The 19,910-nt window shown below is 35.3% G+C and overlaps 3 protein-coding genes across 3 annotated transcripts; 2 read left to right on the top strand and 1 right to left on the bottom strand.

Annotated features, from left to right (window-relative positions):
• Window positions 1-143: 143 nt before the first annotated feature.
• On the top strand, window positions 144-6,240 carry LOC115443841 (glyoxylate reductase/hydroxypyruvate reductase). Its single transcript, XM_030169424.2, has 7 exons — window positions 144-468; window positions 1,622-1,770; window positions 2,147-2,336; window positions 3,541-3,704; window positions 4,703-4,867; window positions 5,496-5,621; window positions 6,026-6,240. Exons 1-7 carry the CDS (start codon window positions 329-331, stop codon window positions 6,148-6,150), a joined length of 1,059 nt encoding a protein of 352 aa, XP_030025284.2. The 5' UTR covers window positions 144-328; the 3' UTR covers window positions 6,151-6,240.
• An 80-nt stretch (window positions 6,241-6,320) lies between these two features.
• Window positions 6,321-7,605, bottom strand: LOC115443845 (ragulator complex protein LAMTOR3 homolog). The gene is made up of 3 exons (XM_030169428.2): window positions 7,443-7,605; window positions 7,182-7,374; window positions 6,321-7,005 (listed from the first exon to the last, which is right to left on the bottom strand). Exons 1-3 carry the CDS (start codon window positions 7,484-7,486, stop codon window positions 6,865-6,867), a joined length of 378 nt encoding a protein of 125 aa, XP_030025288.1. The 5' UTR covers window positions 7,487-7,605; the 3' UTR covers window positions 6,321-6,864.
• A 264-nt stretch (window positions 7,606-7,869) lies between these two features.
• Window positions 7,870-16,322, top strand: LOC115443839 (inner centromere protein A). The gene is made up of 3 exons (XM_030169420.2): window positions 7,870-9,681; window positions 13,089-13,304; window positions 14,185-16,322. Exons 1-3 carry the CDS (start codon window positions 8,400-8,402, stop codon window positions 14,472-14,474), a joined length of 1,788 nt encoding a protein of 595 aa, XP_030025280.2. The 5' UTR covers window positions 7,870-8,399; the 3' UTR covers window positions 14,475-16,322.
• The last annotated feature ends 3,588 nt before the right edge of the window (window positions 16,323-19,910 follow it).

The following is a 19,910-nucleotide window of genomic DNA, read 5'->3' as shown; positions in this document are numbered from 1 at the left end:
ACAAAATAAAATGAACTTAATAGACGTGTTCACCTCATGACCTGTTTAGCATCATTATTGACACATTATTACTAAGAAACTTGCATTCACTATCGTTTACATTCATATAGTCCAGTTATGTATATAAGTTTAATTATAATGAAAATCAAATCAGTCTAGTGTCCACAACTAGCGAGTACACACCACATTCCCGGTTACCATAGTCACTTTTTTTTTTCTTGCGCTTGGCGCGATAATCTTACGGCCTTGATACGCACGACAGCTGACTAACTCGCCGCTTGAAGCTATTCCAGTACAGATAAAATATAAGTGATTTGTTACATAAACAATGATAATTCAGTCATTGTTAGGCGTTGTTTTGCTACACCTGTGGCAGTGCGGCGCTAGTAGCATCATGACGAAGGATCTTAAAGTGTTGGTGTCGTCTAACGACTTTCCGGAGAGTGCACTTAAGATATTGCAAGAACAGTAAGTGTAATAATAAATATATTATTGTATTTCTGTTTTAAGTTTTGTGGCAGTAAAGACCTTAAGACAATCGTCTTTAGACACAAGCGTATGAAACTGTAAAATCATTATTAAGTCGTTTTTTTAGATATTGTTTCTAGTACATTGTGTATTTTTAATTGCTTTCTCAAAATAAACATAAAAATCATTATTACCAGGTGCTCGCTTATTATTTTTAGCTAGCTAAAAATAGCTAAAAATAAATCAACACCAGTTCATTTAATCACAGTGGTTATGTAAATGAACTTAAGGAAAACAAGCAAAAAATATTATGAAGACTTGTTATTCGATAGTCGTTCACATTCAGACTGTTATAACAAATTTAATCATGTAGTATTGTTATGATACAGTGGTTACTTATGGGGCGTTATTTACAATTTATTTGAAATACTCGCTTTTGTTCACGGCTCCACTTACGTAAGTACGATTCCAATAACAAAATGCGTGTAGTAGTTCTAGAAATTTGCTCATTCATACAAAAAATCCTTCAGCTTCATAAAACAGTATAGGTAGACTGGTAAGTAGTTGATAATTGATTGATAGTTTTCTCCCAACTCGCCGAACCTGTTTTCCAACCATTTCATATCGAACGCAAAATCGAGTCTCGTCTTTTTTGTCGTAGAAGAAATTAAGCAGCCTCCGTGTGTTAGCGGACCCTGAGACGGTTATGCAGTGTAAGGCCGCAGATTTTATCCCCGCAAGCAGATGATTCAAGTGGCTAGAAGTTTAAGCCGTCGGTGTCTGTCGTAGTACCTTTTTTATGTTACCTAAAATTATTGTAATTAGTAATGTCACTTCCCACCGCGCGTCATCGGGCCACTGTATGGGATCGATATGAACTTATTGTACCAATTGCTGCTATTTTTACCTAAATCTTTGAAACTTTTTGATATTTTTTATACAGGCAGGTCTATTATTTACGAAAATTAATTACTTCACAAGAATATAATCTATGCAATATATTGTAAGATATTGCCTCGAGTGATAAGTCCGCCAATAGTACTCTATTTATAAGTGGATATAGGTACTATGTCTTCTTTTTCCTCATTTACATGAGTACGATAAAGAATTCAATAAATAATACCTTCGAGCTTTATTGAGAATTTTATCTCAGTTTCACAGTATTACAATGTAAATACCTCAACTTCGACGAAGAAGGCCGCACGTTAGCTAGAGAAGAACTTTTAAACCTCATCCCGGGATGCTCTGCGTTAGTCTGGAGCTCCAACCTTCCTATCTCCAAGGAACTCTTGGATAAAGCAGGTATTACTATTGATTGAATTGAAGGTCAAAAGAACTAGCTTATAGAGTTAACTGGAAAAGAGTCCCGTAAAGAGATTTCAAATTTTCAATGGCCATAGAAATGCAAAATTACTATTTCACATTTATATTTTTTTTTATTCTGGCATGGAAGTATTTGCCCTATACCTGATGGTAAGCGCGATGCCGTCCAGATAAAGTATTAAAAGGCAACGCATGGCTATCTCATGTCATGCGACACAATTATACCGGCCTGCTAAGATTAAATTTTCATAACGTATTTATACTACATCAGTTAATCCTTTTCTTTAGGTAATAGTAGGTAGCAGCTATACAATTCTACAAATTATAAACGGGTACCTTTTCCACGATCCCCCAGGACCTCAACTAAAGCAAGTGAGCACTGTATCGGCGGGCTACAACCACTGCAATCCTGATGAATTGAAGGCGAGAGGCATCAAGCTGACCAACACCCCTAATGTCCTGGCGCCGGCTGTGGCTGAGATTGCTGTGGGATTGATGCTGGGAGCCGCGAGACGCTTCACCGAGAATTTGGATCAAGTTAGAAGGTATTTCTAACTCAATATTTAACTAATACCCGAAATATTATACATATATGCTTTTCCGCCCGCGTAGAAGTTTTTCCGGGATAAAAGTCCCGGTATATATTTTCCTAGAATAAAAAAGAAGCATATGCCTTTCCCAATCTCATACGATCTATACCTAATTTATTCGAAATCGGTTCAGTGGCTCAGCCATGAAAGCGTAAAAGACAGGCAGAGTTACTTTCGCATTTATAAGTTTTATTGTTACAATTTTCGAAACTCTAGCAGATATTTTTTTTGCTGATTTACTTATGACAAGTTTTGAATTTAACAGTTAGGCATCTTATTTGCACATCCTTGGAAAGCAAAATAGCAACCAATTAAAAAAGGGGAACTTTCAATGCATTTTTTTGAGGCATTTTTCTTGATAATGGCTGGCTCCAGAGCATCACTTGATATGAAATCTAAATTTGGCATGACTAAACTGACTGACATTATGTGATGAGATAATATTGAAACAATATATTAAAACAGACATATATCAAGCCAGAGGTTTATCAGCCGCTGTTCAAATCTTATCGCGGCTTGTTTCCAAGTGTCCTCTTGATACATTTATGGTAGTATAGATTATATCATTACCAGAGACCTAAAATGCTTAATTCGCATGAGTCTAGTTAGGAATGCAATGGTCTGTTGCGACGAAAGTCCGAAACCCAAGACACATCTCTGGCTTTTCAATTATGTGTGTTTTTATCAATTATCGTTCACTTTAACGGTGAAGGCCATTGACCAATAGTGGACTGGACATAGCTAATGATAATGATTAACTGTGAAGGGAAAGATCGTCAAAAAACCTAGTATAACATAGTGCATCCTTAAAAATTTCGAAGGTATGTGAAGTCTGCTAACTCGAACTAGGCAACCGAAATGGACTAAGGCCTAATCCCTCTCAGTAGTAGAAGCTCATGCCCAGCAGTGGACAATATATAATACAAGGATGGTATTATTATCAAATTTCTAAATTATTTAAATACTACGATTGACTTTTTGGCTGCTTGACAACCGTGACTGGCCATATCGATTAAAAATCGGTTCAATTCACGCACACAATTTTCATGTAATTCAGATAATATTAAATACCAAGCAGGGAGAAAATTGCTGCTGCTATCATTCAATGGTATAAAAAAGAACCTAAAAACTGTAATCAAATTCGCCTTTTGTATTCCAGGGGGCAATGGGAGATTGGTTTTGACAAGGTCCTGGGCCAGGATCTTCGGGGCAGTACAGTGGGAATAATAGGGCTTGGTGGTATCGGACAAGCTGTTGTGAAGAGACTTGTCGGCTTCGAAGTAGCGAGATTCATTTACACTGGACATAGAGAGAAGCCTGAAGGTACGGTGAGAATTTTTTTTATATACTGAAGAGGACCAGGTGCGCTACTTTTGCACTTTCGTTCAGTTAACGTCATCAGTAAAGAAAGTAGTTCCACAATTTCCTGGTCAGGCTATACTTATTTCAAATTTTGTACATAAATAGTCTTTATTACATTTGATTATAGGCTTTTTGTACTATCAAGAAGGTACTGTGTAGAATGAAAACAGCCTGTGGCACCAAAAATAATAACGATTACGAAAAAAAATCGCATCCTTTTTTCCGGCCTTTTTTTAGCTCATGGCGCCGAAAATTAGTATTTAACTTCAAAAGATAGTGCTAAAAACTAAAAAGATTACGTGAGAAAATCTTTATTTCACTCATTTTGCTGCCCCCATCCCTGCTAATCAGGCTATGCCACTGCCTAAATCCAAACACGTCATTACTCAATAATTTTACAATTCATAACAGTAACTTTGTACATGTAGCTATTACAAGTACTATTATTAATTATTACGAAGAATCGAGCGTATTTCTCTTTTTCCATTCACTTTTTTTTTTTTTTTTTTTTTTTTATTAAATACAATTCAAGGTAAAATGTAATAGATATTCTGATATACTTATCCTTGAAAGGCGTTAAATAACCTACGCCTCAGTAATTTATCAAAATTTGTATCGCAAGATTCCACAAACATCTTATATTTAATGTCCTTTTATATCCAATGACTGCCTCGATGGCATAATTGTAAATGGTACGAATAAGACTACCACGCTGAGGTCCTAGATTCTAATCCCGGGTCGGGCCAAAATAATTGTGACTGGATTTTTCCATCTTAAAAATGACTCAGTCGCAGCTCGGAGTTTCCAAAATCCTAACACGCGTTATATTTATTTGTATACCGTTTGATATCCGAAGGCCTAGTTTGACGATATTGACAAGGTTTTCAAAGGCAACTGCCTAAATTCTTAAATTGAAAAATCATACTTATCTCACAAGAAAATCATAAAACATTTCACAGGTAAAGCCCTCGGCGCCGAATTCGTGAACCTCGATACACTTTTGTCACAAAGTGACTTTATTCTTCTATCCGCCCCTCTCACGGATGAGACGAGGCACATGATCAACGAGACCACGCTAGCCAAGATGAAGAAAAACGCTATACTGGTTAATGTTGGACGTGGAGGTAAGTTATTGGGAGTTACGAGGGTAGTCCAAGAATAAGGTAAAACAATATTGCTGTATCTTTTTAATTTTCGTCAAAATGTGCGCCCGCGCAAGATTAGACCTATGGGTGGTATGGCCTAAATAAGTTCTTTCGCCTATACTTGACGCGTACAAGCTGATGGGATGACGTATAAAGCGAAAATACACTTAAAGATGTCGTTCTAAAGCGAGGTTCCGACTAAATATTTTTTTGCAAAAGTTGACTTAAATTTTTATTTCGTATAAACAATCACGGCTGATCTGCAAATTTTGAAACTCTCAGGACTTGCAGCGAGTCGCATGTGTATAGATTAATTATTGAAATATTGCCGATAGTATAAACGCATCTGTCTTTGCGCAATTTATTACTTCGAGAACTTGCTTAGACTAAGTTACAAACCGCACAAGACAATCTTACTCTGTGGGGGACGAACTACGTATCAAATAACGGAACCTCACACACTCACACTCTTTGTCACCCAAATAATAATAAAGACCATTTCGAAACATAAAAAAAAAATCTTGCTCTGTATACCTACATCACTTTATATTGAGAAAATAATGGATAAATTTACGGGAGAAGATATTTAACTGGCACTGATTTTCAGACCTGGTCGAGCAGGAGGCTCTGTACAACGCGCTGAAGAACAAGCAGATCTACGCAGCAGGGTTGGACGTCACTACGCCAGAGCCCTTGCCAAAGGACCACAAACTACTAACACTACCGAATATGTGTAAGTATATCCAATAATGTGTTGTCGCGTGAAAAACCCTTTCCCGCTATAAGTCCCTAAATCACTACCAATTCATATAACCAGCTTATCCTTATTATATTTTAAAATTTATTGTTTACCATACCCTATCAACGCGCTTAAAAATATTTAATATTATGTACATTTACAATACCAAGTTAATATAATCAGAAAGAATAAATTAAAAAAATATATAATATCTGTGGAAATATGGCGCATTTTCTTGTCACAACTGTTATATTATTTAACACGTCATATACTGCTCTAGTTGAAATACTTATTTGTAGACATGGTTTAATCACATGAACTAGTCCCATACTATAGTGCAGTGGGTGCTTAAAAGTTAGCACAATATCCCTATATAATAGAATTCTTACTTTTTTCAGTTGTCCTACCACACATCGGAAGCGCGACGGTGCGCACACGCAGAGAAATGGCTGAGCTTGCCGCCAACAACGTCATCAACGGACTCACCGGCAAACCACTTATCACTCCAGTTCAACTCAAATAAAATACTATGTAATATCAATACAGTGTATAATGAATACCATGAATATCTACTCCAAGTTTATTTGATTATAAACCAACTGTGCCAGCAAAATATTCTGATAAATTTTTATTTAGGTCCTTTATCCACTCCCCTGAATTTTCTTAGTTTATATGAATATAAAACTTATAAAATATAATCCAAATATTTATTAAATCTTAATAATTATAATATTTACAGATAACATCATATTCTAATAAAGAATATATATCCAATAATCCGAATAATTAAGCTAGGTATAATCTAAAGCCAGGCTTTTGACATACATTTTAATAATAAGATTTCTGTGTACAACAGTCTTAGTATGCATTGAAATTTGTTGTGATATTCTAATATGAAGTAAAATAAAAAATTCTCAACAATGTTCACATATTAATAATAATAATAATTATCCAATAAATCTGACATACATACAAGAATTTAGATTCAACAAATTCAAGATTAGACATGCAATAGTCATATAAAGGCTTCAAGGCTCGATAAAATAAATAAAAATACAATTCAAATCAAGGCAATACAGCACCCCAAAGATATCAATTGGTATTTGCTTTGTTATAAAATAAATTCTGCTTTATTCCTACAACAAATCTTCAATATAAATGAAGGCATACTAAGAACATTGTACACTAACATTGAATAATATATCAATTTACAAAAAGTATAAAATTTTCACCATCACTAAGGTGCATCTGCTACCACAGCTTCTAGATCCTTCAAGAACGGTTCTATCTGGTGCTCCAATGAGAGGATGTGACCAGTGTTGCAGTTATCACTGCCTATGAATGTTATCACTAATGGCAGCTTATTCATTTGTATTACCTAAAAATAACATAAACTCTTGATTATATGAATTTGAGCATTTTCTTATATGTTTAAAAGTTGCTTCAGAGCTGAGATCACCAAGAACTTGCCTTCTACAGTGTTTCAAATTATTGTATCAATATATCTACTAAAATATAAGTTAAATTCAAAGAGTCAAATCATATCTTTTTTACCTGATAACTGCAGTACATTGATATAATGGTCTTATTCCTGCCTAGGCCAAGTTTGCTCGCCTGGTCTGTTGCCATCCCAAAGGTTGATATAAAATTGGGCCGCAAAGCTAGTTGCGGAGCTCTCTCAGTCACCGCCCTCACCAATGGAACACCATCTCGGTCGGTTATTAGTATACAATGAAGACCATTTACTCTGAAATGAAAATAATGTTCAGTGGTAATGTTAAGGTCTCAAACTGAGGTGTGAAGGAAACACCTTACTTTTCCAATAAATGGTTTAAGTATTTGCGCAGATCATCGACCATTTTGGGTGTTAGTGATTCAGTAAAATTAAAATAAATTCCAAATGAAAACAATACAATTTCTTCAAGTAACTGTCAATGTCACGAAATTGTCAGCTGTCATTGTCATATTTTGTTCACAGATAAGCACAATGATATCTATGGATTTTTGTACCTAATTTGGCAAGAAAATTGAAAACAATGGCATTAGAGATCTCTTTTAAAATTAGGTAGACGATTATATTACCAGCTTGAACCAGCGTTACGAATCATCAAAAACGTACTTATGGCTAGACCTTGATTGTTTTAATTATATTTTAGAAATGGCACTGCATCGGTAGATCAGGCCAGAGTGTCAAAATAAGTTGACATTTTTGGCAAACGACATTTCATCGCATAAAAAAATATATCTTTTGTCTATTCTTAAAATGGCAGAATAGGATTGACAAGTCGTGGGATTTTCATAATTTATTTTTGGGTACAATAATTATTACTGCCTGTGTATTTTTTTAGTTACATTCTGTATTTTATTGTTTGTTCGTAACAATCTTAGTGACGGTCAAGTGATCACAAATAAGTGCGTAATTTCATCACAAGCGTATGTTGCAATTTTACGAAATACAGTTTTGGTATGATAACAAAAGATATAAAAATTCAGCCTCGCCTCGTTATGTGTTCTTTTTCGTCTTATGAGTTCTTCGAAGATTAGGGACTCGCGAATACTAACAGCCTTAAAAGCTCGGGTATGTATACGTAACTGTCCAGATTTGTGATTTTTGGGATTGTGACGTCACAAAATAGACAAGACGCTATTTACAGTCTAAATCGAGTGATAAAATGTTTGTCCGTCTTCACCGGTGAAAAAGAAAAAAGGGCGGAGCTCCGGCGGAGTGACAATTCGCGGCGAAGCGGTGGGCCTCCGCTAGGATGGGCGGCGATGTCTGCCCCCTCTGAGAGCGCTGCGAGCCCTGCACCGTGCGCATGCACCAATATATCGCTTATGCAATTGTTCCATGAGCTGAAACAGAAATTTCCCGGCGTTCCTGATCATGTTGTGTCCAATACGATCGAGTTATACTGTCACGACAAACAAGCCTGCGAGACCCACCTGCATAGCGAAGTCAAGGCCTCCCTAACACACGCATACCATGCCTCTTCCTCGGCCGCGGCGCGCAAACACCAGCTCAGGCTCAACCCACCACTCAAGTGCCGAAACCAAGCCATCATCAAGCACGAGGTGGCTAAATCAACAGCTGTAAAGTCTATTACTTGCCAAGGCCCACAGAAAGCTATACTGAGCACGGCCGATGTCAACACTGAAAAGGAAAACAAACCAAACACAGATGCCAATCAAAACATTGTTGAGGCAAAGAATGATGAGGTTACCAAGAACAATAACACACCTACATCTCCAGTCACTGTTATAAACATTGACAATTGTTTTGCTAAATACAGTGTTGAGTCTCCAAGTGATATAGAATTGACCAATGAAAATGTAAAAGAGGAGGAACCAGCAAATACAGAAAACCACGAAGAACTTTTCTCTTCGCCTGAAAACAATAAAGAAGAAAGAAAAGATTTGGAACAATCAGAAAGCACTAACTACAAGATTCTGAAAAGTAGTAAGATTAAAAGTAATTTAAATGAAAGGCTTGAGAAGTCTAGAGAGAAAAAAACTATAAAGAAAGAAGAGAAACAGCCACAGGAGAAACCTAAAAGACCAAGCACACTCGACTTTATTAAACCAAATCCAGATATTGCATTTAAACAGACATTGAAGGAGCCAGAAGCAGAGACTTGTCGGACCGTGTCCCCTGTGCCATCCCTCCCAAAAAATGAAAACCAGCCTATGCAAGGAGCTAAGCCTAACACATCTTTTAGGTCGGAAAGGGGATACCCTTTAAATTTTTCGGTAAATGTGAATTGTCATATGGACTTGTGTCGTGGTTATGGTGATCCTTGGTTAGAGGATTACGAGAGACCTAGAGCGATCACATCGGTGAACTTGACAGTTTGCACGCCGACGTCGAACATGGCGAGTCCTGTGCGGGAGTCGCGCGAAGATGAGGGCGGGTTCGAGGGACACGTGACGGTGACGGTGAGTCCCAGCACGACGCGGCCGCCGCGACGCCGCGCACCGCCGCCGCCCGCGCAGCCATCGCGGATCGACTCGCCACGACCCACCAGAGCCGCACCCGAACCACCAGGAACCAATGGTGGTAAGAACCTTTCAACTATTTCTAATATTATGTGTATGCATTATTCAAAACCAATTCTGTCATTTTCAATTTATGGATTTGTCCAATAGTGAAGACGCAATTTTTATTTCAATGAATTTTATGTACTGTGCTAAAAAATAAAATCACAGTATAGATAAAAATACCTATAATTTATTGCCAGAAATTGCTGTTTCTAACAGACAGTTTAAATTTTAGCGCAAAAAATTATCTACATGCACAGTGCCATTACACCTGTCCATCACTGACCATATTTATTCTATTTATTCACCAGTAACATTCATAGATGAATAAGTTATGACATTCAAGATATTTTTTGAATAAATACATTAATGTTACTACAAACGAATAAAAAATGGGCAATCCGTCAACATCAGTCATAAAAATACCACCAAAATTCCTAAAATATGTACAATCGAGACATCACTGATGTTCAGTAGATTTCTGGAGTTGGCTTTTATGAACTTAATTTCCATTTTGATTAAAAAAATACAATAAATCTTCACAATTAAAACATGTTTACCTTTAGTTAAAACTATAACCTTAAGCAAATTGTAACAAGAGATGTGAAGTCACTAGACACTGATTGGTGGATTAAAACATGATCTGTTTTCTATTACTTTTAATTAAGAATTGTTGAAAAATAGATCTAAAAAAGATAAATATTGCAGTGGTATTTATTTTATGTTTTTTAACATTTTAATCACAGTTATTGAAAAATATTATATCTGCATCTTCCATTTTGTGACCAATGATTTATGAAATAAATATATAAAATACACTCATCAAACAATTTTAAGACTATATTTAACAAGCAGTTTTCATATAATGATGACAGTATTTAAATGTTTTGAAAGCTTGTGTCTTTATTATAATTTTATATTTTTTTAATAATACACATTACATACATACCTATATTAATTTTATTATAGATTTCCAATATTTTCTTCCCTAATTTTGAATAAAAAAAATAGTTCAAAATGGCAGAAAATGAATAAAGTAAATAACAAGTAAAGTCTTAATATCTAGCCACCAAGTCAATTATAATTATATGTAGTGTTATTAATATCCTTTGTGGTGATTCACACTGATATAAGAGACAGCCATTCTTACAACTATAAGTATTTATTCTGTAAATGGAGTAGAGGTATTGGTTTACTTTATGTAGACTAAGGATAACAGTGTTTTAACCAGACTTCACATTCATAATTCTAGTTACTATGTTTGTAAAGATTCATGAGTAACATATTTACATAATTGCTGTGTAAAGTTCAGAGAAAGAAATCTATGGAATCATTCAAATAGTTCAATGTTATTACAACCAATGTTAATTAGTCACTCTCGTTCTATGAATACTACGACGTATACCGACTTCAATTGTTTTGGCAAAAGCAGTTTTCGAGAAAGTGCATTAAAATCGAACAATACACAACAGTGCATGTCTAATTCCGCGATATTTGCCTACTGTTCCTAAAATAAATTCGCTAATACCACATGATGAGACAAAAAAAAAACAAAATCATTACCTACGACAACTTGTCGTCGCGGTTCTTTGATTAAACGTTCAAAACTCATAAATAGCGTAGGTTGCATTTTACGTGACTTTTACAATGGCCGTTTGGTCGCGCAACACAAAAATTTACCGTTTTGTGTTTTCGAGTAGCGTTTGTTGTCATCGTATCTTGCCACAATCGCGTGTTGAATTTGTATAATGTTTGCGATAAACATCTTCGGTTTATCGTGGATCATGTGTATTTTTCGCAATTTTACTGGAGTCGAAAGAACAGCAATTACATAAAGCCGTAGTTTAGGAGTTACAGACATTGAACTTAGGGTTATACATCTCTGTAAAAATAAATAGACCTCAAGTTAATTACAAAACAACGCAGGAACGGGAAGCATTGCGTTAGAAAGAAGACATGTACGGCACTAGACCGCCTGACGCCGCAGTTACGAATCTAGTACAATACCTATATACGTATTTCAGTCGGATTTTGCCCCACACTCGATCTTTATACATTGTGTGATACGTTAAAACTATGTTCTTGTTAGGTAAATTCTTTGAGTTGATTACCATACATTTTACAACGCACCGGTAATCGTTTTACGGTATTTGTCAGAAGCTTTTATGAATTAAGTTTCCTTTGAAACATTTTTCGTATGTTGTGTGATGTGTCATTTATTGTCACTTGAATACTCTGTAGATTTCGTTATCATTGCGATATTAAAATAACGGCATTTGGATTTTCCAAGATACGAAAAAGAATCGAGTGTGTTTCCTTACCTATCGGATAAATGAAATTCTTCAATGGAATACATACATGCTCGCCTATTATCTGATAATTCGAAACGTAACAATTTGAACAAATAAATCGGTCGCGAATCTGGTGTCCGTTCAAAAACAAATAAGCCAAATTATACTTACGTACTTGAATCATATTTATTAGGGGTAAAAGGTTAAAATCGCACGACAAAACCACCAGTGTAAATTCACTATAATGTATTGTGAAAACTTGCAGTGATAAAGCGCTTCACATTGTTTATTTGATATATTTGAACAAGACAGTTTACCTATTCAAATTGCGGACGTAATGTATCCACGAATGTTGTTTGCCTGCGTAATGCGTTAAAATATTTTCGATATTGTATGGTTCTTATGGATCATTACGTTTCGTAAATCGTACACATTTACTTCTGGCTATTCGTAGTTCACTACCGCATTGTAATATTGTAAATTCTTGTTTATTATAATCTCTGTAATTGTAATGAACAACTTCGCATATGCAATTATTGTTTCAAAGAAAATGATAGATAAACTGCTCTATTAAAAGGGATAATTTTTTTCAACCTGTTGAACTGTGAATACACACTGAGCGTCAGTTGTCGTCCACGGTGGTTTTTACTCCCCTGCAACTTTTCTATGACGCTCGCAATCCTTACAAGGCGCTGAAATAGTGACGTACAAAATTCTCACCTACCTGATTGAATGGTTTAGAACACCGAAACTAATGCACATTTTGAACCTAACAGTAAATTATTAGTGTTGTTTTACCTCTGTTTATGCCAGGTAGTCGGAAATCGCATCACCACCTACTTAACACTGTTTGCACTCGAAAACACGTCGATTGTAACGGTCATTGAATCATCCAGCTATTGACCTCGAATAATACCTATGTTCTTTTCTACACGCAGTACAGTTGTTTGATATTTGTTTTTCCCCTTGCAAAATGTGCAGTGATTTTAAATTAGTATACTAAATTATTTAGTTTGTTTATTACGTGCTCATTTATTGGAAATCGTTCACAATTGACTTTGATAAAGACTGAAGAAAATATTTTCGTTTTACAAAAATTTAATACACAACAATATAAAAATCTCAAAAATTCCAGATCGTTCGCTAATCGAAAGGCAAAAGGAGCGTTTGAATCGGTTAGCGACGGCTCTGAATCAGGAGAAAGGCCGTCTGGCGCAGCTGACGAAGGAGACGAACATCCTGGCGGGCCCGCCGCCCACGCCGGCCGCCGCACAGCGCCTGCGCGAGTACGTGGAGCGCCTGCGAGACCAGTGCGACACGCTCGCCAAGCGGCTCGAGATGGGCACCACCGGTTAGTATGTTCACATAGGATTTTTTTAGTATAATATCTAGCAAAAGCAATCACCACGGGCACCACAAAACTAAAAAAAATATTGAGCGACCGTTTCTTCATATAGTTTTTGTCTCTTTCCATTACTCTTAGTCTCTTCTAATTGTATAGCATGTACTGTCTACCAATTTCTTTTATTATTTTAATCTTATTTATCTATACATGGAAGCCTGCAATTCGCCTTCTATTATATTTTTTTTTCTACCTGTGTATGTTAGCTGTAAGTTTTCTAAATGAATAATAAAAAAAAAACTTGAGCAGACTACTCCGTACTAACGTAATAAAATATTCTCACCAGTAGTTTGGTAAAGTTGTTCGTCTGTTATTGTAGCCACAAGCTCGTAGTCGGTCGAGCAATCTCGAACTACGCGGTGTTTGTAATGGTGAATAATTTACCTGCAGTTTTCCCAGAGCCCAACTCCAGAGCCTTATTACAACTTTGTTCCAAAACAAGGCATGCGTACTGTAAAAAAATTACATGCTCTCTGATGTTCTTTATCCCGGACTAGGTGGGCAGAGGGGCAACCAGTGCACGTAATTTTTGCCATGTGTATACTATATTCCCATGATTCGATAAGGGGCAAACCTTTCGCCACATCAAGCATAAATTGCATACTGCGGGCTGATATTGAGCAAAAAGAAAAACATATTATTGCCCAACCCGGGACGCACTCAGATGTTACACGGTGTTGAACACTACGAGTAGAAATAGTTATGTTTACGGATTTAAGAAAGTTTTGCAAGAGACTCGGTAATTAATTATATGATAACCCGCCTCCACGTTTGTTTGTTACTCGCAAATAAAAAATGTTTGTTTAACATAATTACACCTTCATTCCAGAATCTGACGAATCCAGAAATTTCTACAGCAACATATACACGGGCCAGCGGCCGTCCTCCTCCTGGCAATGCCACATGTGTACGTTCAGGAACCATCCCCTCCTCGACAAGTGTGAGGAGTGCGACATGCCCAGGATACTCGTAGGTACGCCCTCCCACAGGACCAACGACTCGGGCTTCGGCTCGTTCCGGGACCGATCCGGACGGCGGGAGTGCCAGCCCGACACAAACCTCACCCAGTCCGATAACGGCTCTGCCAATTACGAACAATGCCTGCCCCTCAACGCTTGAACGTTTGAAGTGTCAAGCCGGACTGACACGAGCCTGTCAGTCCATGCCACAACGCTTGAACGTTGAAAGTTCCTTAAAAGTGCTAAGAGTGAAACTGTGATTTTTTCAGTGTTGAACTAACGTGAATTTCTTGAGGCTAATGTGATGTGCTTAGACCTAACCCCGGCATGTTGATGTCGAAGTGTCGGCATGCGATTAACACGAAACTGTCAACAGTGTTGTGGACTCCTTGTTGGCATTTTCATTGTTTAAAGACTTTTTTTGTTAAATTTATTTTTATATGGACGTTCGTGTGCCGCCGGCCTAAGTGGAGTCATTGTTTATTATTAAAGGTGTATGTCCCCACGCCTGTAGCCGGCTGTACACGATGTTCGGCAAACGATTGTTGCATGCGTGTTCGTATTTTTACATTGGAAATAACCACTTGTGCCCTATATGTGTAATGTATAAAGAATTACTGTCACCGTCGTCACATTATCTTATTGTAGACGTGTTGATAGCCTCTGATAACTGAGATATCTAACGAATGATGAGCGTCCAACAAGAAATATGGTGCCTTCCAGGAAATAATTACTGATAAATAATTAAATATTCTTTATACACAATGTCGATTTTGAGCCTTAAAGTTAAGGGTAAGAAAGAATTAGTATTTAAATTATATTATAATAAGGGACAAATTACAATGGTTGCTTACCTTTAATGAAATATTTGTGTATTTCTCGCGTTTACATTTTATATTTTAAATTATTGAATTTGAATTATTAGATATATAATAAGATATATTTATTGTTGTTATGTAGGCGAACTGATACATCACTTGATTGGTCGCATCGTGGGGCATCGCGAGATCTCAATACATATAGACTATAGTGGCTTGCCAGTTGCCAGGGGGAATAACATTATAGTGAAACTTTATTGGACAATTGCCTCGAAATTTATTTCATCTTGCTCAATATTTCTTGCTCAGTATAGAACATTCATTAAACGCACATTAACTAGTAACAATATCAGTAGCGTAGCTTGCCATTGCAGGACCCTATATTTAATTTTTTGAGGGCTCTTTAAGGCAGTGCGAAATTTTGGACGCCTACTTAGTTGAATGTAGGTATAATAGGGGCCCCGTATCGCTGACACAGCTGGCCAATGACGGGCCCTATATCTAAATTTTTTCGGCGGCTCTACAGGGCCCTGCGAACTTTTGGACGCCTGCTTAATTTAATGTAGATTTGGGCCAATAGGGGTCCTAAAGCTCGGGGGCCCCGTATCACTGATACGGGTGATACAGCGGTAGCTACGCCCCTGAACAATATCATATCGAACAGGTTTATTGCTAGCTATATGTCTTCGAATTTAACTGTGATAGGGTAAGTTTTTCCATTTTTAGAGTTGAGAATGGTCTTTTTAATCATTTTTTGTACATAAAGTATACAGGTATACATAAATCACATCTAGACTGGTTACATAACATTAATTACAAACAATATGCTTCTAGTTCTATTGGAAATAAATCACAAAGAATGACTTAATTTTAACAATGATCGGAAATGTCAGGTTGGTTTTTAATAATGTCAATAAAACTGTCATAGTAGGCAAATTATATTTTTGTGTGTTTAAAGTTAACTAGAAAAGACTTTTAATAATTAAATAAATTTAATATTAAGTAATAAAAAAATATTAAATTGAAATTCGTTGGCACGTTGCATTGTTAAATTTAGTGGTTTAGATATAGAGTTGAAATTGCTTCATCACATTAAGGTTCACTATTATTTAGTTAGGCATAACGTTTATTGTGATTGATGGATTTTTGTTATATGTATATTATGAGAATAAATGAGAAGTTTATGAGAATTTTTGTAATTTTTCTTGTGTTCCCGCGTATCTAATGGGCCACAGTAGGTAAGAATTTTAGAAGCTTCTTAACCAATAAAGAGCTCTATCAAAAGCTTTTGATATATATTTTTCACTGCAGTATATACAAGCTTTGTTCAAGATCAATATATTACTTATTCTATTGCGATTGCGGTCGGAATACAAACTTCATAAATATTTATAAGTAGGTATGCAGACCGGAGATGTATGAAGTATTTTCATTATTTTTCCTCACAAACACGTCACCGAGGTATTTTTATAGGTACTGCCTTAAATGGCGTAATAAATTGACATTTAACGCTTTTCTTTTAACGAATATTTCATTGAATCATATGCATTCGTGTAGATGACTTTAAATGTTTTTATAAGTAGATTAAAGTATTTCGCGAAATTCTATATTAGTATTATACTACAAAGTATTTAAAACAATAGAAAAGTCAAGTATCTTCATAGGAATATGAGAGAGCTTTGAAGGTAAAATGTTATGTAAATGAGACATTTGCAGACTGCCTTCTCATATTGAGTCATCTTAATACAGTTGACATAATTATAGTAGGTAAGGTTTATATAATTTTATTTCTTTTCTATTTGAAATAAGGTTTCTAAAATATGGGATTTCAAATTTAAATTACTTATTTGTTATTCTACTTCCCAAAGCTGTTTGCTATAAAACTAGCTGTTTTGAATAATTGTGTTTTTAAGAACACCCTGTAAACACATCAGATTTTCTTTAGTTTTATTGACGCTATTGGCTTCCTGCACATGTACATATTTTTAATGCCTATTATATTTTCGATAAAAAATCCTGTTTGAATGCGTGGACGTCACCCAATCCAGAAGGTAAGTCGAGTTTCCTAAGCCTTAACCGAGTGTCGTGGTATGCAGTGTTTTTTACATATCCAAATAATGCACCGAGATTGCTTCACCTCTCTCAAACTAAATGCTTATAGTTACAATCATTTTTTATCAGTATAACTTGTTTCCCTACGGATTAAATTTATTAAATTGAATAAACATGAGAATGAATTAAATTGCAGGAATAAACATTGATAATTTAAGCATTATTTGGTTAAGGACTATAGCAATTTCATTGAGAGATGGCGGAGTGGTCTTTCGTATATTTGTCTCACCGATTGTGTCCTCCGCAGTTCGGGCAGCTGACGGGATAACGGTTCGAGTGGTGCCAGGACGTCGGAGTAAGTATGGCGAAAAACGAATCGACATTTACTTACTACTTACAAGATCATAATAATATATCTTTTGATTTGCAGAATTAACGCGCCCGTGGGTCTTATGAAATGCAGTCGAGTCGTGTATTGGTGTGTATAACAGGCTGGGCCGCGTCAGGGTGCGTCAGACTTGTCCAGCAGTCTGACGTGGTCTGACTAGTCTGACGATTTCTGACACGGCCAGCCCTTAAGTGCAGTAGTATAGAAACCAACGAATCTGTGATATTCGCATTTGGTAATTAAGTTTATTATAACACGTTGAATTTATTTTATTTTCGATTTTACACATTCCAAAAACGAACCTGATTGATGTGAACGGTTATATTATTTTTACGACTTCCCTATTCTCATTGAGTGCTCTGAGTTTATACCAAATGCGGATAACTAATGGTTATTTACATTGTAAACGCTGCTGCACTTAAGGCGGATAGGGATTATGTGTAACTATTTTAAAAAAGATATAAAAAAAAATAAAGCGATCGTATTATCTTTGTCGATAATTTGTTAGGCTTTTTCTTGGAATTGATCGATTATGTCTTTCAATTACAAAGAACACCTGTAACTTGGCACCTGTACCGAGCTATCTAATCGTCTATTTGCCTTTTAAAGCAGATTATTTTTATAACTTTAAAATATTTGACCAAATATTATATTGTTTGTCTGTCTGATATTTAAAAACTAATGAGTCAGGATATGACCCAAATACCACTGCAGTTTACTATATAATTACAATAATGCGGTCAAATAACATGTTTTAATGCTATGATAATACCGGCTCTTGTATCTTGTAACAAAAGAAACATCCATTTTTAATTAACAGCAGTTTAGAAAATTTGAAACATCGAATTGCTCATCTCTTCTCATTTATGCATCGTCACAAGAGGTTGGTGAATTATTATTACTGGTGATTCTCCCATTTAAAGAATTATAATTCTGTATTAATTTGATTAAGCAATTTATCCAAATATCCATGATATTAAATATTCTTTTCTGCATGTGTTTAAGTGCTGATTTCAGACATCAATACATGTAGTATTGAAGCAATACTACATGTATTAGCAATAAAACGTTCAATTATATCAACATACCAAAATCATGTGAAATATTTAAAGCTTTTCATAAAATCTAGCTTATATGATATACTAGGTATTGAATATACTCTGAAATAATTTACTTTATAACGGACTTTTGTAGCAAATTATGAGATTTATGTAACTCTTTATTCTAGTAATTACGAATTTGTCAAACAGACCGAGGTGTAAAATTATTTGGTATATAATAAATAAACACTAACGCATAACTATCGTCGATTTTCAACTATTCCTGTCTTAATCTTTGATCTGATCACAAGAATAGGCCAATTAAAGTCATTAGTAAGTATGTCAAAAAATACTTTGTTCTGATTGGTCTATATCGCGATGGATCAAAAAAAAGCGATTGGGACCTTTTATTGAAAATGGCGGTAAATCAATATCAAATATATATTGCTCAAGAGTCTACGTACGCTAAATCAATTATAAATCTTTTATATAAAATAAATTGATACAACCAAAAAAGTATTCTATAAACAGAATTTCTTTATCATTATTTTTTTTATTTTAAATTTAATGTTTTAATAACATTGAACAGTTGACTTTTATATTGATTCATAGGAGTAAACCTCCTTTTTTTTTAATATTGATCTGTAAGTAATACATTTGTATGTCATTACAGAATACTTTTTAGCAATTGAAAATGTCAGAAAATACTGTAATGTAATCTTAAATATCATGCTAAACAAAAAATATAAATAATTACCGAAATTGTATGTCTAAGAAAATATGTAACTAGTCAAATTAAAAATATGAAAGCATACAGTAGGTGTTAAATATTTCTCTAACTATCGTTTTCAATAAACAATTCCCTTCCATAATCTTTGATCCGATCCCGAGAATGAACCAATCAAATTAAACCATTTGAAATTATGTCACAAAATCTGCTCTGATTTGTACATTTTCACGACGGATTGAAAAAAGCGATTGGGATTGATTATTGAAAATGACGTAAGAAAGCCAGTTGTAGCTTGAAATTGGAAATACCATTTGAATTTCAATAAAATTCAAAAGTTTCAACAGGTTAGGTTAGGTCATTCAATTGGTTTATGTTCAATTTTATTTATGAGATCCATAGAGTATAGATTTTTTTTAATAATAAATTAAAATGTTGTAGTCTTGTGCTATTTCTGTACCTCTAAAATTCTGTAAATGTAATAAGGTATCCTAATATATAGCATTTTTTGGAACGTTTTTATTCCTAGTTTTATAAGAGGCGGGTGTTATGTCCTCTGTAAAAAAAATCT

This window comes from Manduca sexta, chromosome 10, assembly GCF_014839805.1.
Source record: "Manduca sexta isolate Smith_Timp_Sample1 chromosome 10, JHU_Msex_v1.0, whole genome shotgun sequence".
In the NCBI taxonomy this organism is placed as follows: domain Eukaryota; kingdom Metazoa; phylum Arthropoda; class Insecta; order Lepidoptera; family Sphingidae; genus Manduca; species Manduca sexta.
The sequence above is the reverse complement of the archived record's forward strand: the minus strand, read 5'-3'. Positions and strand labels throughout refer to the sequence as shown.

Coding starts and splice junctions, on each gene's coding strand:
- LOC115443841 (XM_030169424.2), top strand. CDS start 329: ATGATAATTCAGTCATTGTTAGGCGTTGTTTTGCTACACCTGTGGCAG. Junction 469..1,621: donor CTTAAGATATTGCAAGAACA/GTAAGTGTAATA, acceptor ATTTTATCTCAG/TTTCACAGTATTACAATGTA. Junction 5,622..6,025: donor ACTAACACTACCGAATATGT/GTAAGTATATCC, acceptor TACTTTTTTCAG/TTGTCCTACCACACATCGGA.
- LOC115443845 (XM_030169428.2), bottom strand. CDS start 7,486: ATGGTCGATGATCTGCGCAAATACTTAAACCATTTATTGGAAAA. Junction 7,375..7,442: donor TTAAACCATTTATTGGAAAA/GTAAGGTGTTTC, acceptor TTTTCATTTCAG/AGTAAATGGTCTTCATTGTA. Junction 7,006..7,181: donor CAATGTACTGCAGTTATCAG/GTAAAAAAGATA, acceptor TGTTATTTTTAG/GTAATACAAATGAATAAGCT.
- LOC115443839 (XM_030169420.2), top strand. CDS start 8,400: ATGTCTGCCCCCTCTGAGAGCGCTGCGAGCCCTGCACCGTGCGCATGC. Junction 9,682..13,088: donor ACCACCAGGAACCAATGGTG/GTAAGAACCTTT, acceptor CAAAAATTCCAG/ATCGTTCGCTAATCGAAAGG. Junction 13,305..14,184: donor GCTCGAGATGGGCACCACCG/GTTAGTATGTTC, acceptor CCTTCATTCCAG/AATCTGACGAATCCAGAAAT.